This window comes from Chelonia mydas, chromosome 21 (genome assembly GCF_015237465.2).
Source record: "Chelonia mydas isolate rCheMyd1 chromosome 21, rCheMyd1.pri.v2, whole genome shotgun sequence".
Taxonomy (NCBI): Eukaryota; Metazoa; Chordata; order Testudines; family Cheloniidae; genus Chelonia; species Chelonia mydas.
Genome location: NC_051261.2, coordinates 4,884,959 through 4,908,838, shown reverse-complemented (window position 1 = coordinate 4,908,838; position 23,880 = coordinate 4,884,959). Strand labels below are relative to the sequence as shown.

The following is a 23,880-nucleotide window of genomic DNA, read 5'->3' as shown; positions in this document are numbered from 1 at the left end:
CTTCCTCCTACCTCCACGGTGCTACTAGGCGGGGGTCCTGTGGCAGCTGAGTGCGAAGTTTGCTTTGTGAGGACAGTAGTGGCTCTCGAAACCATTTCCAAAGTCGTGGCTCGTGCTGTCGTACTGAAAGGAGCCTGTGATGTGTTCGGCTGCGAACCGGGAGATGTGTTCACTGACACTGACTGGTCTGACACATGGATGTGTGTTTGGGTGGGTCCTGTGGAAGTCGCAGGGCTGGTGTCTTCAGTCATTTTGGTCATTTCAGCATTACTTTCTTTTCCTGCATAGAAAAAAATAGGAGCATGCTTAAGGCCTCTCGAATCAAAGCTTGTCATTGTAGCGACGGAACTGCAATATTGGTTTGCCGTAGCCAGTGGTACTAGAATGTATTATCGGCTGTAGAAAACACAGACATTAGATTTGCTTCATAGTTACCTAACTGTTACATGCACTTATAAGCTGCTTACAATAGGCTAATATTCTGTGTGTATTCTACAAGTGTGTAAAGCTGCTATTGCCTGGCTCACGCCCCAACACTGACCTCCCCAGTGCCACCCCTGCCTTCTCACTGGACTCAGAGCCCTCAAACAAATAGATCTGTTGATTTAAAAAAAAAAAAAAAAAAGTATGTGTCTCTTTTTAAGATCCTTCAGCTTGAATCCCCTCAAGCCCAGGCTTATAGCAGAAAGGCAGACATCTTACATTTAAAGATGCTATATGCAGAACTCAGAAAGGAAATGCAGAGACATGTGAGATAACCAGGGCATCTGATCATTATAATTTAGCCTGCCTGCCATCCCAGATCTAGTGATCAGACTGCTTCTCCTAAGCAATCACTTTAAAGCAAAGATGGGTTCAAGCTGCAAGTTTTGGATCTGAATCCACACTTCTCTAAAGAACAGAGGTAGAAGCAGAGTCTGGAATACAGAAGTATTTCAGGACCCAGGGGACAAGTTGGGGTTCACATCCGTGGTTCCATACTGGACTCATTTCTAAAATATCATTTTGGTTTGACCATGAGTTAAAAGCCCATTTCAATGAGACAACCTGTTCTAAATCATCCTTTGGGTGCCTGCTTAAAGTTTCACTTTCACATCTTGTAAATTCAGTCATTAAAGCACATCAGCAAATGGAAATTGCAGAGAGCATGGAGAATAATTAGCAAGTCCAAATCAATTTCCCATACCTTCTGGTGCTGGTGAAATATTTGTAGGCTCCAAGGAGATCATCATTTCTGCGAGAGCGACAGTTGTCGTTGTTGGTGTTAGACTGGCGATAGTAGCATTCATTGATGAAGGTGAGGTAGTGACTGGTGAACTGTGGTTATTTTCACTAGAAACTTTATTGTCTGGGGGGAAAAGGAGTGTTAATCTGTAGCTAAAAAGCACAATATGGCATCTGTTCTTAAGAGCTGCAGACTGACAGGACTCTGATATTTCAGTCACATGCAACATGAGAGTCCCTTTCTGAGAAGAAATATGTATGATTTTTGCAATGTTTCTTTTGTTTGTTTTTACAAGGGGTTGGGTTTGATTGCTTCTTCCCCTTTTCTGTTTGAAGGCTTCTGATCCTTGGGCTGTCCTGTTGGTACTGACTGTCCTTTTGACACTCGGATCCTGGGCAGCAGAGGAGGGAGGTTTAAGCCCCCCCCCCATCCCACACACATACACACTGTCCCCTAGCCTTCAGGAAAGGGTGGCAGACTCATAGACTTTAAGGCCAGAAGGGACCATCATGATCATCTAGTCTGACTGCCTGCACATTGCACGCCACAGAACCTCGCTTACCCAGTCCTGTAATAGACCCCTAACCTCTGGCTGAGTTACTGACGTCTTCAAATCGTGGTTTAAAGATTTAATGTTACAGAGAATCCACCATTTACACTCTTTTAAACCTGCAAGTGACCCGTGCCCCATGCTGCAGAGGAAGACGAAACCCGCCAGGGCCTCTGCCAATCTGACCCAGGGGAAAATTCTTTCCCGACCCCAAGTATGGCAGTCAGTTAGACCCTGATCATGTGGGCAAGACCCAGCAGCCTGACAAACCTGGGAAAGAATTCTCTGTAGTAACTCAGAGCACTCCCAATCTAGTGTCCCATCGCTGGCCATTGGAAATATTTGTTACTAGCAAGTTGCAGATCGGCTACATGCCATTGTAGGCAGTCCCATCATACCATACATACTCTCCATGAATTTATCAAGATCAGTCTTGAAGCCAGAACTTCACTCCTCTGATGGTTAGAAACCTTTGTCTAATTTCAAGTCTAAGTTTATTGATGGCCAGTTTATATCCCTAAACCATTCCCTTCCACAATAGGATCACTGTACCAGGACTGTCCTGGAGATTGACCACCCTTGAGTAGCCCCATGCCACCTTGAGGAAAAGGCAGAGCTCTCTCTGGTATCCTCTATTATTTAGCTTTGGAAAAGTTTATTACATTCTCTAAAGGGGAGAAAAGGGATTTTTAATAGTTCTTTTCACAAGCAGACAGTTTTTTCCTTGCCAAAAAAGCTGAACAGCCTTATAATTCATATGGAAGAAATTCAGAGACCAGACAATCGAACTGGGGCATATCAAAGGCTCAAATGTTAATCTAGTTTCTGTTTGCAACTCTAAACAAGAATGGAACAGCAACTGGACATGATGGTCCTGGTCCTACATTAAGCCCCTGGGAATACAGGAGTCCAGCTGTGCAGAGCTCAAAGCAGGACTGGATTGTACACTGGCCTAAATTAATAGGTTTGGGAGGAAAGATTCAGCATTTCAAAAAGACCACTTGTGTGCTATAGGAAAAAGAAATGGAAATTTCAAATATATTCACATTATTGCAGGCAGAAACTCTTTCAGGGCCTGATCCAAAGCCCGGTGAAGTCAATAGAAACATTCCCATAGGCTTTGAATCAAATCCTTGTTGACTAGAGATGTTGCATCTCTTTGAGGCAAAATGGAACATTTAGAGAATCATCAAATATTCTCATTTAAAAGTTTGTATATTTCCTAGTAATCACATGATGTGAGATAAATATGCCACCTTTGACTTTGCTTATGTGATATTTGAAGCAAGCCTTAAACATCGTTGAAGGCTTTTTCCCTCCTGTTCTTCATGCTTTTTTATTCCTCTCTGGAAACCTATTTCTGTTTTCCACAAACTGGTTCAATACCTACTTCACATTCTATGTGTTTTTAGATTCTTGTAAAAAATACATTGATTGTCGCATTAGTTTCTATCCAGTAGTGACTGAACTCTAAAACGTGGAAGATAAATTATTTCACCATATTCATTTTTTCAGAACCTAACAGAGATGATACTAAGTTCTTTATCAGCTGCTGAGCATTCTAGCCCTGACCCAGCAAAACACTTAAACTTGTGCTTAATTTTAAGCATGTACGTAAGTCCCATTGAAGTCATGCTTATGTACATGCTTAAAAGTTCAACAAATGCTTACTGTTGTTCTAAATGGGAATATTTTCCTGAACTGGAGCCTTAGTGCTTTACTGGATTGGGCCCAGAATGCTCAGTCCCTGGGAAAATTGGGCCCTAAATTACTTTACGGGATTGATTACAGAAATGGGCTTAATCCATGCTGTTGTCAAGCTAAATATACAGGAAATATTTTACAATCCAGATTAGGTAACAGACTCTTTAAGAAAGAAAAGTGACCCTTGTCTCGTAATTCATTAGATTAAAATTGCCAGCTGTTGATCCTGGAAATTCTGAAATCTGAGTACTGGGTTATGTTACGAAATATAATTTTGTTTGTATGCGCACGCATGGGAGAAATATTGGAATGCTGAGGAGTTGCCAGCTACACAAGCAAAACACACGATGAGGTAGATTCACAAGACCATGTTGAGATGTCCCTGGCAAAGGTTTGGGAGCATTTCAAACCTCCACGATTCATGCCTCATGTGAAATCCTTCATAATCTTGCACAACATACAGTCAGTATTGAGAAAAACTGGAAGGATTTTGTCATGAGACAGTGAAATGATTGGAAGAGCATGTAAAGAAGGGAGAGAAATTCATTGCAAATAAGAATGATGCAAATGTTACAAGGAACCCACTACAAGACAGGCTTCAGCGGCAGGTCACTCCAGCCAGGGATAGTTTCACAGACCCTACAGCTATTTAGCCAAACAAAAAATGAGCCAGAAAGCTGGGTGAGGAGAGAGAGAATCTCAGATCTTCATCACATTCTGACATGGGTACGAGTGCCAGGCTCATGTCTCTGTGAGAGTGCATCTACTTCTTGGCCCTGCCACGGGAAATGAGGGGAGTTAACCTGATGGGAGACGTTTTTCACAGTGTTCCCAAGCATGCTACAACTTAGACTGAGGCAGTGGCATCCTCAGTACTATATTTAGGCTTAGATTTAAAATAGCAACATGAGAAACGTACCCTAACAGACAAGAAAAAAATCCCAGCGGCTAATAGCACTCAGGGGCCCCAGTCGGGAATCAGGGCCCCATGGTGGTAGGCACTGTACACAAATAGTAAAATGACAGTCACTGACCCAAAGACCTTATAGTGTAAGTAAGGGACTCACTCTGGAACAGGACTGCTATCCTACTCAGGGATAGGAACCATATTTCAGGTAGGTCTTGCTAAAATAATGAAAAGATTGATGTATGTGATGCCTTTCATTATAGGATGGAGTAGGATTGACTGGTTAGGACTGGGTAGGCAACCTCTGGCATGTGTGCCAAAGGCGGCATGCTAGCTGATTTTCAGTGGCACTCACACTGCCCGGGTCCGGGCAACCGGTCCGGGGGGCTCTGCATTTTAATTTAATTTTAAATGATGCTTCTTAAACATTTTAAAAACCTTATTTACTTTACATACAACAATAGTTTAGTTTTATATTAAAGACTTATAGAAAGAGACCGTCTAAAAAGGTTAAAATGTATCACTGGCACCTGAAACCTTAAATTAGAGGGAATAAATGAAGACTCGGCACACCCCTTCTGAAAGGTTGCTGACCCCTGGGTTAGAACATAAAAGAGCAGGTGAAGTGGGATTCAGTCCCCACCTTGAGGGCGTATCTGATGGCAAACTGACACTACACTCAGTCATAGGTAAAAGGCAGAGAAGAATTTTGAGGCCAATGTAAAACTTTCCATGGAAACCCAGAGAGAATTCTGCATAACGGGAGATAGTATAGGAGGGCCTTACTACAGACTCCTGAGAATAGGTTTAGTACATACATTCATAGATTCCAAGGCCAGAAGGGACCACTGTGATCATCTAATCTGACCTCCTGTATAACACAGGCAGACAACTCCCCCAAAATAATTCCTAGAGCAGAGCTTTTAGAAAAAACATCCAATCGTGACAATTAAAAAATGGTCAGTGATGGAGAATCCATCACAAACCCTGGTAAATTATTCCAATGGTTAACTACTCTCACTGTTAAAAATTTACACTTTATTTCCAGTCTGTTTGTCTAGCTTCAACTTCCAGCCATTGGCTCATGTTATGCCTTCCTCTGCTAGACTGAAGACCCCATTATTATATATTTGTTCCCCATGTAGGTTCTCATAGACTGGACTCAAGTCACCCCTTAACCTTCTCTTTGTTAAATAGATTGAGCTCTTTGAGTTTCTCTGTATACGGCAGGTTTTCCATTCCTTTAATCATTCTTGTGGCTCTTCTCTAAATCTTCTCCAATTTAACAACATCCTTCTTGTTTTGAGGGTACCAGAAATTGACACAGTATCCTAGCAGTGGTCACATCAGTGCCAAATTTAGAGGTAAAATAACCTCTCTACTTCTACTAGAGATTCTCCTGTTTATGCATCTCAGGATTGCATTAGCTCTCTTGGCCACAGTGTCACACTGGGAGTTCAAGTTCAGCTGATTAGCCACGTAAAATATGACAGAATTCACCCAGCAGCACATTCCAGGGAGAAATCAAATATTCCATTTTAATAATCAGTTGGTGTATCCTAAACATAAAAAAATACTCAACTGCCATGTCAGGATGGATAAAGGGTCCATCTAGTCTGCTATTCTGTCTCCAGTCAAGGTTTGATGGTTCAGAGGAAGGATAAACCCATAAAATATAGCTAATTATGCAATACACATGGTAGTGTTCAGCATTAAACACAAACAATCAATTCTATGAGAGTAGCTTCAGAGTGCAGCTCCCCATCTTTGAGCTTCACTGACCTTTGGTTCATTACTGAAGTTCAATTCAGGCAAAGTCCTGCAGTTCAAGTCTGAAAGAACATTGCCATTAAAGGCAGCATTGTTTGTATAGGGACTGCATGATTTGGCCTCACACGTTTAGCCAAACCGATCTGTTAGAGTTAAAATAAAATTCAAGGCCCTCATCCGGCAAAGAAACCATTGAACCCACGTTCAATAAAGCTGCAGGATTGGAGCTTAAGTGTCTATGGATTTACTGCAACTCTGTGTCCTCCTTGAAGAAAACATTCAGTCTACATTCCATGTCATCAACAACATAGAGGAAACTCCCAGCGACCCCGCACACTGTCAGATATTTCATACACAGTTCATAGTCATAGGGGCGGCATTAACATCTGAACGCTTTATGTACCTTTTCCTCCTAATGCCTATGATCAGAATTTCCTTCGTGTTGGCAATGGTTAGAATGAGGTAACTGTGAAGTCTATCCTCCATCTGTACCCCGCAAAAGAGAGTGAGTACACACAGTGTTAACAGGCAGACCACAGAACAGCTGCACACTCTCTCTTAACCCCTTGCTGGCAGTGAAGAGGACCCCTGCTTTATTCATCTGGAGCAGCAAAAAGCACCTGATACACACAGATTGTACGAAGTCAGCTGGTTGCATCTCCAAGGTGCTTTCTCAAGTGCTTTGCTTGTGCTAATATCGCAATATTAAATTTAAATATTAGTCTATACAAGGCCTGAAAAGGTTTGTGTCATTTTAAAGATCTTCTCAGGAAGGGGAAGTTTTTCATAAAGAAGAAGAGTTATTTATGTGTAGATCTTATCCCAACCCGTTATGTTCTCAAGAAAACTTATATCCTGCATTCTTACTTGTCTTCCAGTTAAGAAGTAAGCATAGATGACAATAAGAAATGCGAGAGGCATTTATTAGAAAACATAATATTGTGAATGTTAGTGTTAAAGAAATAAGCCAAGCTGCCATCCCTGGATGAAAGTCTTTAGAACAGATACAGCCTGGAAACTGGCAGTGCAAGCTTTCTTCATATACAACATGCCTCATACTTGCTCTGGAATGACTCCATCTAACGGCGAGAAGGAAATTCAGTCTCCATGGCCTATTCTATGATTATCCTGTCTACAAGTCTGGGGCCAGATTTTCCAAAGAGCTCATCTCCTGTTTACTCACCAGAACAAGTAGCCAGATTTTCAGGAAAGGTCATCATGCGGCATGTGCATTGGGTGCTGAGCACTTTTGAAAGTCTAGCCCCATGGAAGCCAACTGTGACATTCATTTTTCTGTATCCCACTACCAGCCTCTAAACTAACCACTCCCCCATGAAATGCACTTCCATGACACCTTAAAAGTAGAGATGGGACTGAACTGAAAAGTTCACATCCAAATCTGAATTGTTGCACTATGCAGGGGTGTTTGGATCTAGGGTTTTGGTTTTGGCCACTTTTCTTTTTAAATGAAAGAGATATTCTTTCCAGGAAGGAGCCCAATTCAAAAGAGTCAAATCACTGAGTTTTCCAGATAACAAATCACAACCAGGAGGCATGATTTCATGCCTGGAATAATAATTAACATATTGCTAAATCTCTCCTTTTCACACGGCTTTGTGTTTACATGGACATCAGCAGGAAACTTTACCTCATTAGAATGACATAATGCCATTTACTTGACCTCCCAAAATGCCATAACTACCCAGACAAACACCTTTGAACTTTTCCAGATGTTTATAAAAATACAAGAGCTGTTTGGCCAAAATCTTTGCACCAACATGTATCATAAAACAAGGACTGGATCTTCCTCCACCTTAATTTGCCTTTGGATTTGCTCAGTTTTATTACAAAGACTCCTTTTCTCCCCTCACCTCTCCAGCACATGCAACCATTTTAATACAAGAAGTATCAAAGTGTTTTGCAGCTGTAGGACTAAAAAAATCTCTAACAATGCAGATGGAAACTGGGATACCTCTCCTAAGTGGCATTTGGCTAAAAATCTCAATCATTTATTGCACAGCACATTCTTATTAGTTTTGAAAAACTTGTGCGAATTTTATGAAGGACTTGAGAATTAAAGCCAAATGAAACTTTAAGCATAAAGCAATCAAAGTCTAGTAAGGCCAGCAGGGAAGGGAGTGATTACTCAGCCTGTGTGAGAATTCACCTCCAAATTAGTTGTAGGGGACACAATTTCACAAATATTTATTTTATTCACCTTTTTACTACCCTACAACAAAAGAGTATCCACCCAGTACTTTGGACATCCTTGACAATCTGATAAAACTAATTAATAAACAGACCTGGCACTTATCCCAGATCAAATCAAATAACCCAGCAACACCATAAACACAACAAAAATTAATTGACTTACCTTCATCATCCATACCTGAGTTCTGCACCAGTGCTACCCAACCCTACCCAATACCCATCTCCTTACAGTAAAGGAACAGACTCAGATCAACACAGGGCAGTCTCAGCAGTTTGTATCCCATTTTGTAGTATAAGGCAATTAAATACAGGGTTTTCGTCCTCTCATCTGCATCTTCACAATGACTAACGTACAACCTGTGGAAGTAGCTGCCTCTTCTATGATGGCAGTACTAATTAGCCTTTATATAATACACCTCGTCTTCAAATCACTTGACAATCATTTTGTCAAATTCATCTCTGCTTTAATACTTTTGACTTCAATTAGCTAATTTATCCTTACAAAAACCTTGCAGGGTAGGTATTAGCCCAATTTTACAGATAGACAAACCGAGGCAGAGCTTAAATAACACACAGCTAAAGCCACAAGGGCAGAACCAAAATGAGCACTTAGGAGTTCCTAGTCCTTTAAGGGTACGTCTACACCTCAATTCAGCAGCCCCTTAGCTTGAGCCCTGTGAGCCTGAGTCAGCTGGCATGGCCCAGCCGCGGGCTTTTAATTGCAGTGTAGACATACTCTAAGACTATACTTCTGCAGTCAAAGTGTACAGGTACAGTAGGTGCATTGGGTGTCAGTAGGCTGTGATTCAGGACCGGGTGTGTTGGTCGGAATGGGGAAGCAGTGGAGAAGGCAGGCAGAACAGAACTACAACAGTGTGAGCCAGGTTTCAGTGTTAGCCTTTCATTAAGCCAACAGCTGCAATTAGCAGCACCTTTTGGGACTCTGAGCTACGTTACTCACGAAGCTCTAGTTTTAGTCCTCTCCAGCCATGTGGCAGGAATTCAAGCGGGTGGAGCTCCCTTTGCTCTGGAAATATCTAATAAAATCCGCCCTCCCTTTTTTTCCCCTTTTCCACACAGCCCCAGACAGGATATGGGTGTGGATCTGCAGTCACGAATGACACAAAGGAAAGGGCAAACAGAATGTGGGAAGGAGGAGGGTTAACAACTCAAACCATTACATCACTGCAGTCAGCTGTGAGTGGAGTCACACAATCAACACTTAACCCTGCTCAGTCAGGGCCAGTAAAGAGGGATTTTGCTTTGTCTTGTAGCCTGACTTAAGTTGGCTCTTAGATAAGCCACTGACCTCAGGATCCCGATTTCTCAGGCAGCTTCTATGATGCTTGTGGCTTGTATACTTATAACAATCAGCCTTCTAGAAGAAGTTGAACCTGAATTACAGTTCCTCCTTGGCCTCACCAATTTTCAGCACTTAAACTGCTTTATTTTGCGGGATCTTGGTAAAAGGATATGTACTTGAGGATGATCACATGCAGAAACAGGTTGACATATGAAGCATAGAGATGCAGCACCACATTCATAGGTACAAACACATATTGTTTACATGAGGTACAAATACATACAGGGTCTTGCACTAGTGCACCATCTACAAGTTTTAATACATTCACTAATAGGACAATTCACTGCACTGTCCACCAGTAGTGCATACTTTCTAGCACATATACGTCGTCATTCTTCCTGTTAATATTGTAGCCATGTAAAAATTACCTAGAGCTAAATCTTGGCATACAGAAACATTCCTAAATGTCAACAAAGGTTTGGTTTGGGTTTGATTCAAGTCCCAGGCAAAAGTCTTTATTTTAAACTAACGGGTTTGCCCATCTCTAGTGATTCAGCACTGTATTGTGATCTCCTGATCTACCCATTTGATGGTGTAACTGGAATGTACAAACCAAAGTAACCCCCCCCATCATTTTTAAAACGCACATATCTCAGTTGTTTTAGCACTTCAGAATAAACCAGAAAGGCCAAGTAGATATTGTGGACAAATATTTCCCACTTAGAAGCTTTCACTCAGAAAGATCCCAAGTTATATTTACATACAGCACCGGCTGAAATGCAACAGTTCCTGGGATGCACAGCACCCTTGTACACCGTTATGGGGAAGGGACATTTTGACTTCTGACTCTAAGGCTACGTCTACACTACAGCTGGAATCGATGCTCTGAGATCGATCCACTGGTGGTCGATTTAGTGCATCTAGTGAAGACCCGCCAAATCGACAGCAGATCACTCTCCAGTCGGCCCCTGTACTCTACTCCGACGAGAAGAGTAAGATAAGTCAATGGGAGAATTTCTCCTGTAGACCCCGTGGTAACTCAACCGAAGGTACGTCGACTCCAGCTACGTTATTCACGTAGGTCGACTTACCGCGGTAGGGTAGACATAGCCTTAGGCAAACGCTCAAATGAGAGGATAGATGGTTTTGTGGGGACTCAAGAGAAAAGGGTTCTATTCCTACCTCTGCCACGGGCCTACTCTGTGACCATGGGCGAATCACTTTGGGATTAATTTTCAAAAGTGCTCAGACGGTGTGGTTCAAAGGTTTTAAAACTCCATGGGCTGACGTGGTTCTGGGAATGCATCCAACAAGTTAAGCTATGAAATGTAGCCCAGCTGCCGACAATCAGCTCACAATAGTATTACTTAGCTCTTATATAGTGCTTTTCATGCATAAACGTCACACACTTTGCAAAAAGGTATCATTATCCCCATTTTACAAATAGGGAATCTGAACATCAAGGTGAAATAACTTGCTCAAGGTAACAAAACAGGTTAATGGCAGAGCCAGGAATAGAACCCTAAGTACAATATCTAAAATGTATGAAAAGTAGTTCTTGGAAAGACTATAAATTGTTATAGGAATAAATCTAAATTATAGTTTAACATTTACCCTGAACCTATTCTAATCTTACTTCAGAGTCTGAAAAGATGGGTCAACAAATTTTCCTTTGGAACAGCATAAAGCTGCTCTGTTTTCACTTACTATATGTCAATGGGAAAGAGGGAATTCTTAGCTTGCTATATAAGCCAATTTATACATAGCTCTTGAAAGGCATCCTTCTATTGTCTAGCACGGAAGTGGAGAAACGTTGCTGAGAAACAAGATTAAAAGCCAAGGGAGAGATCAGCAAGGAAATTGCTTAGGAGATGTTTGCATTAAAGTTGTGCATCTGAGCTGGGTCGTGACCCCAAGAGGTGCTGAACACCTATGGCTCAGAGGTTAGTGTCAAGTTGCAGGTCCTCAGCACTATGCAAGGACCTACACTTAACTATGACATGACAGACAAATTGTTCCTTCCTTAATGAATGTGAGTTTAAACAAGTTGGGAACAATCCTATTCCAGCACCATAGCAGACCAGGAAACAAGGTGATGGAACATCTTCTAATGGAATAAGCACCTTCACATCAGTACAGCACCTATCAAAGGTGTGTCTTTCTCTCTCCCGTTAATCAACCTAGGTACTTATCTGGCCCATTGGAACAACATCAGTTCTGCATTATATGCACATAGGTGCAAGAGCATGCTCAGCTGTAAATGCACAATTGAAGTTACAGTGTTCTTATTCTAAAGAATATGTGAATTGTTTCACTCTCAGTTGATGATTTCATAGATATTATGGTACCAAATCTCAATTCTCTCTCTTTGGTAAAGATCCTGCTGCAATGCACGAAGAGATAAGAAACTAGTAATAACTAGTCTGTGGTGCTGGGCAAGACAGACAGGGTCTCTAGAGTTACTATCCATTTCCAGGGAAGAGAGATTAGCTTAACTGTGGACTATGGGTGACTTGGCTAGAGGCTGCCTGGCACTGACTCCTAGAGACCCTTTGCTGACTGATCCATGGTACACAATAGAGTGGTTTTGGAGAATTCTGTCAGTGCATCTGGGCATAAACTTTTCACATGGTTTGTGATTTTATTGCAACGCTAGAACTTGGGCAAATTTCACTGAGAGGTTGGGCAAGTTTGGAATGGGCTCGGGCCTGAATCTCAGGTAGAAAAAGTGAAATTGGATGAGTTTGACCCCAAGCCAGGTGTTCTGGGATTTGTTCAATCCCCAAAATGAAATTAAAACTTGATGGGTTCTTGTGGCACCTTAGATAAATAACCAATTTATTTGAGCATAAGCTTTCGTGAGCTACAGCTCACTTCATCGGATGCATACTGTGGAAAGTGTAGAAGATCTTTTTATACACACAAAGCATGAAAAAATACCTCCCCCCACCCCACTCTCCTGCTGGTAATAGCTTATCTAAAGTGATCACTGTCCTTACAATGTGTATGATAATCAAGTTGGGCCATTTCCAGCACAAATCCAGGGTTTAACAAGAACGTCTGGGGTGGGGGGGGGGGTAGGAAAAAACAAGGGGAAATAGGTTACCTTGCATAATGACTAAGCCACTCCCAGTCTCTATTCAAGCCTAAGTTAATTGTATCCAATTTGAAAATGAATTCCAATTCAGCAGTCTCTCGCTGGAGTCTGGATTTGAAGTTTTTCTGTTGTAATATCGCAACTTTCATGTCTGTAATCGCGTGACCAGAGAGATTGAAGTGTTCTCCGACTGGTTTATGAATGTTATAATTCTTGACATCTGATTTGTGTCCATTTATTCTTTTACGTAGAGACTGTCCAGTTTGACCAATGTACATGGCAGAGGGGCATTGCTGGCACATGATGGCATATATCACATTGGTGGATGTGCAGGTGAACGAGCCTCTGATAGTGTGGCTGATGTTATTAGGCCCTGTGATGGTGTCCCCTGAATAGATATGTGGGCACAGTTGGCAACGGGCTTTGTTGCAAGGATAGGTTCCTGGGTTAGTGGTTCTGTTGTGTGGTATGTGGTTGCTGGTGAGTATTTGCTTCAGGTTGGGGGGCTGTCTGTAGGCAAGGACTGGCCTGTCTCCCAAGATTTGTGAGAGTGTTGGGTCATCCTCCAGGATAGGTTGTAGATCCTTAATAATGCGTTGGAGGGGTTATAGTTAGGGGCTGAAGGTGACGGCTAGTGGCGTTCTGTTATTTTCTTTGTTAGGCTGTCCTGTAGTAGGTGACTTCTGCAAATACTCACCAGCAACCATATACCACACAACAGAACCACTAACCCAGGAACCTATCCTTGCAGCAAAGGCCGTTGCCAACTGTGCCCACATATCTATTCAGGGGACACCATCACAGGGCCTAATAACATCAGCCACATTATCAGAGGCTCGTTCACCTGCACATCCACCAATGTGATATATGCCATCATGTGCCAGCAATGCCCCTCTGCCATGTACATTGGTCAAACTGGACAGTCTCTACGTAAAAGAATAAATGGACACAAATCAGATGTCAAGAATTATAACATTCATAAACCAGTCGGAGAACACTTCAATCTCTCTGGTCATGCGATTACAGACATGAAAGTTGCGATATTACAACAAAAAAACTTCAAATCCAGACTCCAGCGAGAGACTGCTGAATTGGAATTCATTTTCAAATTGGATACAATTAACTTAGGCTTGAACAGAGACTGGGAGTGGCTTAGTCATTATGCAAGGTAACCTATTTCCCCTTGTTTTTTCCTACTCCCCTCCCCAGACGTTCTTGTTAAACCCTGGATTTGTGCTGGAAATGGCCCACCTTGATTATCATAGACATTGTAAGGAGAGTGGTCACTTTAGATAAGCTATTACCAACAGGAGAGTGGGTTTGTGTGGGGGTGGGGGTGGGGGGTGGAAGAAAACCTGGATTTGTGCTGGAAATGGCCCAACTTGATTATCATACACATTGTAAGGAGAGTGATCACTTTAGATAAGCTATTACCAGCAGGAGAGTGGGGTGGGGGGAGGTATTTTTTCATGCTTTTTGTGTATAAAAAGATCTTCTACACTTTCCACAGTATGCATCCAATGAAGTGAGCTGTAGCTCATGAAAGCCTATGCTCAAATAAATTGGTTAGTCTCTAAGGTGCCACAAGTACTCCTTTTCTTTTTGCGAATACAGACTAACACGGCTGTTACTCTGAAACTTGATGGGTTCTGTGATACTCTGCACGCCACGCCCTAGTAATATGATTATGATATAATTATGTGGCATCTTATACAAGGTATGCCTTGTAAGGTGGTATTCTAAAAGTCTTGATCTCTTGAACATTAATATCCTGTTGGATTGTATGTGTTATCACTGTACGTGAAGTTCTAGAGTTTTGCTATGTATGTGTTACTGAAAGATGTGGTGAAGTTGAAAACACCCATAGCTAGCCTTTCAGGTACAACAATGAAGAAGCTAGACAGTGCTAATGGCCCATCAGCAAAGACAATTGACCGTGGAAAAGGTTTGTCCTCAACAGGAGCATTTCAGCCATGAGTAATGGATGCTATGACTCAACAAGGCATGCAACCAGACCACATAAAACTGAACTCCATTTTGGTACCTGTATTTTTCCACAAGCTGGGCTGGGAATTTAGCTTGGAACAAAGGGTTCCCACCGTATGGAAAAACTATATAAGGTGGGGAGTGACATCACTTCTTGGCTTCACTCTCCACACAAGAGAACTCCTGGAAACATCTAAGGATCTAAGGATCAAAGACTGAACTGGGGAAAGTGCTGGTCCCAGGTTAATGGGATTTCTAGCCTGTGTATGGAAATTTGGTGGACTGCTTGTATCATCAGTCAGGGTGAGAGACTGCAAATTCAAATTGCTTATCTATCTAGTATATTAGGCTTAGTTTGCATTTTTGTTTATTTGATAGATAATCTGCTTTGATCTGTTTGATATCACTTATAAATCACTTCTAATCTATCTTTCTGTAGTTAATAAACTTGTTTTATGTTTTATCTTAACCAGTGTGTCTTTAAGTGAAGTGTCTGGGAAAATCTCAGCTTGATTAACACAGGCTGGTTTTGCATATCTTTCCCATATCAAGGGGGAAGTGTACTATATTAATGAACTTGCATTGCACAGATCCCTGTGCAATGCAAACTCATTCTGGGTTTATACTCCAGCAGGGGTGCTAGCCTGGGGAGCTGGGAAATTGTTGTGCTCCGTTATGAATCTATGAGAGGCTTAGGAAGGCATTCAGGTAACTCAGTTGGGTGTATGGTGCCACCTGCTGTCATTTTGGGTGATAACAGGACCTGGAGAGGCTGGCTGAATCACCAGCAGAGCAGTGTGAGAGAGAGATCAGCACAGCTACATTGTTAGGGGGCACAATGGTTCCAGCAGCTCCCAGACTGCATCCCGGGGGTAACAACCTGTCACAGATTCCCAGACCTTTATCTCCTCCTGACCAAAAAGGTTTGTTTGTATGAATCCCTGCAAATGACCAAATTTTGCACAGCACCTGCTATAAGTCTTCCTGAATGAAAATAAGGCCTTAGGAGCAGCTTATTGTGAATAGAAGGGCTAAAAAAGGAGGAAGGGAGAACAACTCGTAGAATTAAGAGATGTGCAATAGAGCCTCCGCTTAGATGCTTGAAAATTGATAGCCAGCACCACTTCCTTTGCAGTACCTGGTTTTTAATATCATGACACTGAGTTTATATATTCTTCTAGTTTGTGGACACCTGAAAAAGCTGACATCTGAAAAAGCTCATGTACTAGAAGCCACCAAAAAGGCAGCATTGTCTATGGACTAAGGTAAGTAACTAGGATATAGAACTCCTGGGTTCTGTTTTCACCTGTATAACTGATTCACTGTGGAACCTTGAGACATGTCACCTAGGGACTTATTTTCACAGGTGCTAGGCACTCTCAGCTGCAACAGAAGTCAATGAGAAACGCAGGTATTCAGAACCTCTAAAAATCATGCCCTTAATTTTAAAAATGCTTTATTTTACCCTTACATGGAATGGAAATAATACTTCTCTACCTCACTGGGGTGTTCAGAAACTTACAGACTTGAAGGCCAGAAGGCACCATCATCTAGTCTGATCTCTGGCCGTAGAATCTTACACCCCTATTCTTGTAGTAGTGGGCCCACAGTCACTGGCTGAGTCACTGAAGCCCTCAAATCTTGATTTAAAGACTTCATATTACAGAGAATCCACCCTTTACTCTAGTTTGAAATCAGCAAGTGACCCATGCCCCATGTTGCAGAGGAAGGCAAACCACCCCCAGGGTCTCTGTTAATCTGATTTGGGGAAAAAGTCCTTCTTGACCCCAAATATGACCATCAGTATGTGGGCAAGACCAACCAACCAGACATGTGGGAAACTAATTAACTGTGTGCAAAGCATTGCAATATGCTGTACAAGTGCAGAGTATTGGCTTGGTTAATGAAAGGTATCACATTTTACAGTATGTGCATTTTCTCTCAAAGTCCATTACAGGTACAAAATAAAAAAGTATCACCCCCCACCCTCCCAAACCCTATCACGTGATAATTTTGCCTTTACCTTTTTTCATCTCACAAGTGACTCAGATTTCTAATGCCAGACAAATGCTGTTGCACAAAAGCCTTGCTTACCACAGACCTCAGTCATACAATGCTGAAACACACTTTAAAGGCTTCTTCGTACTGCGCTTTCTGTAAGTGCCTATTAGAGGGTGAGATGAAATGGCTCAGATGAACAATTCTGTGGCCTGTGTTGTGCAGGAGGTCAGACTAGATGATCATAATGGTCCCTTGTGACCTAAATATCTATGAGTCTATGAATACATCATGCCAGCTTGATAGAGGCATGAACTTGATCCTTTTTGAAATATTAGCAATGAAACAAGAGACAGAAGAGCACAATGTAACTGCTTATTTCAGAGGATCGACTATCTCACATTTCATGAATAAAGTAGGTTGGATACCTACAGGGTCTTGGATGTTATTCTAATACAGCATATAGAATATTCAGACAAAAAAGTCCCCTTAAAATTTATTACACCAATCTTCATTAGTATTAAGATTCTTGGTTTTAGATTAAATACATGAAAATCTAATCAAAAAGTTAAATATTGCTTAAACAAAAACTAAAGCCCAACAAACAAAACACCCTACACAAAACAAAAAACCTACAGACCAAAAATCCTTAGAATTTCTCTCTTTCCCACCCCACCCGCCCTCGTGCTGAGTGTTACTTGTGGAATTAAGGTGGGTGGAGGATTCCCCATAGTCACAGGGAGTTCATCTGAGGAAGCAAAGGTTTTTTTTGGAAGTGGGCAGATTTTTTATACCACCAGGTGTTTTGGTTACACTTATTTTTTAAATAAGTGTTTAATTCCTATAAAATTATCACCACAAATTAGAAACCTCTGTCCTTTTAGGCTAATGCAGAGCAACAAATGATACATATTCATTAGAGGTACTCCGTACATTTACGTCTTCCTTATAACATGGTTTCTAATGGGATGCTTTCATATCTTGGTTCCCAACTCTGCTTAAAGCTGTAATAATTCCTGTTCAGAACACTCATTTTTGGCTGTTTTGGAGAAGCTGGATTGGGGAAGTGTCCTTCCTCTGCCTATAATGTCCTCAATATAATGCTCTCCACGTAAGTCTGCTCCAATTTTATTGAACATACATTATATTACACTTATAGTACACTCACTCTTTTCCCTACCCTGCTATCCAAGGAGCAGTAGTACAGAGAGGTATTTCCCTGTGCATTATCCACCCCCCCCCCCCCCCCATTTTGTGCTTAATGCATTTAGTAGCCATAAATGTAGCCTTTTTATGTTTAATACTCACCCATCAAGCTCAGAACATAGAACATTGTCCAGAAAAGCTGCTTCTTCTTCGTTGCTTTTAAACTCCCCTGTAACAACATCCCTGCTGATTATTTACAAGCAAAACTGGATATTACTTTAGTACTCTTGGGTTTTTAAGCTCTGCGGCAGCTCTGTCGAGACTGTGTGCGGCTCCCCTTTAGTTCAAATCGTTGAGTCCAGTAACATGTGCAGTGGAATTCCCTTGCACGGGTTATGCTTGTGGTTCCAAATTATGAGATGGAGTTTGTCCAAAGCTTGATCTAGCTTTAAATACTTCATAGCAATCTCACTATCACATTGTTAACTTTTTCCCCTCCCCTATATCCTTTTTTTTTTTTTTTTTTTTTTTAAACATGACACATGCTTAACTCTTTCATGGAAGCTGGTTCCTTTCACTTTAAAAATGGAGAGATGTACAATTTGCATTACACTGAAAGTGAGCATAATATGGTTTGTGTAGTTTTACCCTCAATTAATAAGACTTAAAAGCCGTATAAAAATGTGAAATTACACATCCACCCACACCCACCCCGTATGGTAGTATTGCAGGAACTTTGAACTTTTAGAATCTGGGATTTTTTGAGTAATTAAATTAAGAATGAACCAGGGGCCAAACCCACCACTGACTGAAATAAGAAGAATGCCGTTTACTTCAATCAGGAATTCACTTAGGCCAGCAGTGAACATGGTCCACAGATGAAAGGGCTTTGAAACTTATGGTCAGTATTGGGACTGAGTAACTGATAGATAAAAACAAGTTCTAAAGCCTTGGAGGGAGGCCTAGAAGGAACCTCCTGCAGCTCACTTCTGTTGGTAACAAATGCAGCTAAAGATGCAAATTGGTAAATTCTAAAGGCCAAATATTTGGTTTTTGCTGGTAGCCTAATGAGACCCAGGGACAAGTCATTTCTAGCAAGAATGATTTAACACAGTCAGGGAAAAGGATGTCTTACATCAGTCAAGTTAATCCCCTCCTTACTCCTTTCAATTCAGATGGAGGGCAGGTTGCTTTTTCCTGCCCATTTTCTCTGTTGCCTATTCTTCTCTGTTCAGCTTTTATTTTCCTTTCCTTCACAGCAAAAAATAACCTTAGAACAAGAGACCTCCCATTTTTCAAAATAAGGGTTACATCTTAACAGAGAATCTCACAGACACCTTCCTTCCCAGTCATGATTGCGCTGCACCCCCTCCAGCACTACTCCCCTACCTGTCTGTGGTAACTAGTTCTACTTCGGAAGAAATTTAGCATTAGGAAAGTATTTACTGTACTTTTAGCTGCCTTGATGAATTTTAGTAGGTGGAAGAATGAGAGTCACCACCTTTTGACCAACAAACTCTCTCAGTGGATCAACAACACACACACACCAGATCAGTTTGGGAATTTTGTTCTGAGAATATACAATCCATAAGCTTGACAGGCTGCTCTCATAGTCATCCTGTGGATGGTGAACTCGACTGAAGCCACAAACCAGAGTTCTGGTCCTAGCTATGTCACTAACGTTTTGATCTTCACTAAGTCACTTAAACTCTGACTCAGTTTCCTCACCTGTAAACTGACAATAACAATTCACTCCGTTTGTAAGGAACTTTGAGATCCTCAGGTAAAAAACCACTCCGTAAGTGCTATATATTGTTCTGACGTCACATTGGTGAGAATCAAAAGTAAATCTATCAGAATCAATGGAGCAGACTGAGGCACTAGACCCTAGAGCGCAATATGGAGATTTGTCAAGATTTGTAAAGGTACAAATTGTTCCTTTAATATTATAAATCTTAACAATATAAGAAAAAAACTACTGTTGCCTGGCTTTTCTATTTGTGGGTGTGCAAACAACAACTTTAAAAACGTCAGTATGGAAGATAAAGAAATATATGTTCCGTTCAGTGTGACAAAGCAGCTGAAAAAGTAAACACTGAATTGACCTTAATTTTTGTTTTTGATGCTATATTTAAAAAACAACATTTATTTTACCAAAGAAGTCAGTCTCAGCAAGATGCCTACCTAACAGGATGTACAGCAAAATAAAGAGGGGAGAGAGTGAGAATAATAAAGGCACCCTCCCCAATCTAATATTTTCCATTCGGATGCCTTTCATTCCTGTTCTGCTCCCGGACACCCTACTGCCATATCTGCCCACCCCGCCCCAAATGAAAATATAGTCGTGTTGCAGACTGTTATAAGCATTAAGAAAACACACCTGTTATGGAAGTATCATGCAAAACGAAATCCCTCAGTAGATTGTGTTTTAATTAGGGCTGTCAATTAATCGCAATTAACTCACACAATTAACTCAAAAAATTAATCGCAATTAAAAAAATTAATCGTGCTGTTAAACAATAGAATACCAATTGAAATTTATTAAATATTTTTGGATGTTTTTCTACATTTTCAAATATATCAATTTCAGTTACATCACAGAATACAAAGTGTACAGTGCTCACTTTATATTATTTTTATTACAAATATTTGCACTGTAAAAATTATAAACAAAAGAAATAGTATTTTTTAATTAACCTCATACAAGTACTGTCATGCAATCTCTTTATCATGAAAGTGCAACTTACAAATGTAGATTTTTTTTGTTACATAACTGCACTCAAAAACAAAACAATGTAAAACTTTAGAGCCTACAAGTCCTACTTCTTGTTCAGCCAATCGCTAAGAGAAACAAGTTTGTTTACATTTATGGGAGGTAATGCTGCCCGCTTCTTATTTACAATGTCACCTGAAAGTGAGAACGGGTGTTTGCATGACACTGTTGTAGCTAGCATCACAAGATATTTATCTGCCAAATGCGCTACAGATTCATATGCCTCTTCAAGCTTTGGCCATCGTTCCAGAGGACATGCTTCCATGCTGATGGCGCTTGTTAAAATATAATGCGTTAATTGAATTTGTGACTGAACTCCTTGGAAGAGAATTGTATGTCTCCTGCTCTGCTTTACCCTCATTCTGCCATATAGTTCATGTTATAGCCATCTCGGATGATGACCCAGCACATGTTGTTCGTTTTAAGAACACTTTCACTGCAAATTTGACAAAATGCAGAAAAGATACCAATGTGAAATTTCTAAAGATAGCTACGGCACTCGACCCAAGATTTAAGAATCTGAAGTGCCTTCCAAAATCTGAGAGGGATGAAGTGTAGAGCATGTTTTCAGAAGTCTTAAAAGAACAACACTCTGATGCAGAAACTACAAAATCCTAAAAACCAAAAAACAAAATCAACCTTCTACAGGTGGCATCTGATTCACATTATGAAAATGAACATGCGTCGGTCGGCACTGCTCTGGATTGTTATCAAGCAGAACCCGTCATCAGCATGGATGCATATCCTCTGGAATGCTGGTTGAAGCATCAAGGGACAAAATATTTAGCGCATCTGGCATGTAAATATCTTGCATTACCGGCTACAGCAGTGCCATGCAAATGCCTGTTCTCACTTTCAGGTGACATTGTGCATTATCTTCTGCAAACGTAAACAAACCTGTTTGAGCGATTGGCTGAACAAGAAGTAGGACTGATTGGACTCGTCGGCTCTAAAGTTTGACATGGTAGAAAATGTAGAAAACATCCCAAAATATTTAAATAAATGGTATTATATTATTGTTTAACAGCACGATTAATCGCAATTAATTTTTTTAATCACTTGACAGCCCTAGTTTTAATTATATCCGTTTACTGGTATGATAAAATTGAAGTGGCTTTTATTTTTAATTTAGGACAGAAAAATGTCTCTGGGAAGGAAACATCTGTTAACAGATTTGATCCAAGTTTTATATATAGGCTCCTTTTATGTTGTTTTAACATTTTTTAAAAAGTTAGCTGACACAGCTGTACAGCTGTGATAAAAAGGCCATAAAATAACCCAGAAAACTATAGCTTACAAATATATACACACACTTAACCCCTCAAGCTGGACCTTACATCACTAACCCTTTGCAAAGTATACTGGGAGTGAAGGAGTAAAAAGGTCTATAGAAGTGCTAAGTCTTATTTTAAGAAGGAAGGCAGTGAACTGGTTTTATTAAAATAAGAAATTAGCCTGAACTGCAATGTTCAAATCCAAGCTTAACAGATATCCGTGTGCTCAAATTTAGGGCACGGTTTGGCTCATTCTATAGCTAGGACTATCGTAAATGTTTTTAGATCTGGATAAGAATTCAAACTCTCCCCAAATCAGGGAATTGCACAGATAAAGGAGTTTGATTTGGGACCATCTCCTCTTAAAAAATGAATCCACTGAGCAAGCCTCCATAATTATAACCTGGGCTGAACATTTCCTCAACACACAAAACAATAATAAAAGAAGCAATCTGGAAGTTCAGATCAATGGAAAGTATTTTTCCTGCTGTTTTTCATACTCTCTTTTAGTTAGTAAACAGAAAATACTTATTTATCTGAAGGAGTTGGATTTCATGATTGCTATTTCAAAGTGTCCAACTAACCTATTTCTAGATACATAAAATTGTCTGCTGATGGAGCTCAGGAAATACATTGGCATTTGCAGATTCCAACTTCTACATAAAATAAGTTTACATGTTCTGTTTTCATTTCTATTTTCTGCTAATGTCCGCATGGACATAGAGGATAACGGAACAAGCTGTACAAAATAATATGTGGTAACTGCCCTGAACAGTTTGAAATCTAGTGTGACAGGCAAAAAGTGAGTTACAAACAGTAGGAAGGAACAGAAAGTGAGATGCATTGCAATTATGCACTCAAACAACATAAAAGAAGACACAATTTGATGTTGAAACCACATGACAAAGATGTCCTGAGAAATTTTATGCTCTCCTTTATTAATTCACTCTTCATTGTACACTATACAGACAACGGTGGAGTCTTTTGAGTTATGCATTCATCTTCTCTCATTAGCCACAATATTAGAGTCAACTGAATGTACCGTGACCCTAAAAAAGACTATTCGGACAAGCATCACTGTGGCTGACAGGGAAAATAAAACCCCCTGCAAAGCATCCCCTTCAAATACATTAGCTACCAAATAAACAAGTATCAAGACTGGTTACAGAGAATTCACAGCCAGGCAAGATAATAGCAAAAGAAGAACTCCAGTCCCAGAGCTCACTCTGGATTGACGGGGATACATTACTACATCTGAAAACACTTGTGATTTAAAGTGACTGGAAGAATGCCATAAAGTAGAGAAAAGATTAGGGTGATGGTAACTAAAAGCATTGAGCCAGGAAATTTCATTTCCACAAAACCCCAACTTGAAATTAGCCCAACTCCCAGTCTTCGGCACCACATTACAACGGGCCAGAGGCTAAAGCGCTGAAAAGGAGAGACCTCCATTCCCTCAGGAGAGGGTGGTCTCTTTGCCCAGCAAGTGCCAGCGGCCCAAAACAGTCTAGAAAGGGGAGACCTGAACCCTTCTTACAGGGAGAGGTCAACGGCACAGGGCATTTCAGAGCCTAGCTCCTAAAGAGCTGAAAGGCACAGAGAGACCGCTACCCTTCTTAAAGGGGGGTCCCTCAGCCACAGGCATGGAAAGGCCCCACTGGCTTAAGATGGAGAGAGAGAAGACCTTACACCCTATTTACAGGGCGGTCATTTTGCCTGGCATGTCAAAGTGACCTGTGGCAAAAGCAGCATGGCAAAGGAGACCCAAACCCTCCTTACAGGGTGGTCCTCAAGCCAGGGGCATTACAACGGGCCAGATGCTAAAGCGCTGAAAAGGAGAGACCTCCATTCCCTCAGGAGAGGGTGGTCTCTTTGCCCAGCAAGTGCCAGCGGCCCAAAACAGTCTAGAAAGGGGAGACCTGAACCCTTCTTACAG

At 41.0% G+C, this 23,880-nt stretch overlaps 1 protein-coding gene across 2 annotated transcripts in view; it reads right to left on the bottom strand.

The window, feature by feature from the left end:
* CD34 (CD34 molecule) overlaps positions 1–18,375 on the bottom strand; it is a 32,181-nt gene extending 13,806 nt beyond the window's left edge. Inside the window, exons 1-3 of one of the 2 annotated variants that reach the window (XM_007071327.4) lie at positions 18,060–18,375; positions 1,187–1,348; positions 12–280 (exon numbers count right to left, since the gene is read on the bottom strand). In XM_007071327.4, coding sequence (XP_007071389.2) covers positions 12–280; positions 1,187–1,348; positions 18,060–18,138 — 510 coding nt within the window. In that variant the 5' untranslated portion in view covers positions 18,139–18,375. Of the gene's footprint in view, positions 1–11; positions 281–1,186; positions 1,349–8,530; positions 8,742–18,059 lie in introns of those variants that run through there. The other variant, XM_043533513.1, reaches the window with a different exon arrangement.
* Positions 18,376–23,880: the final 5,505 nt, after the last annotated feature.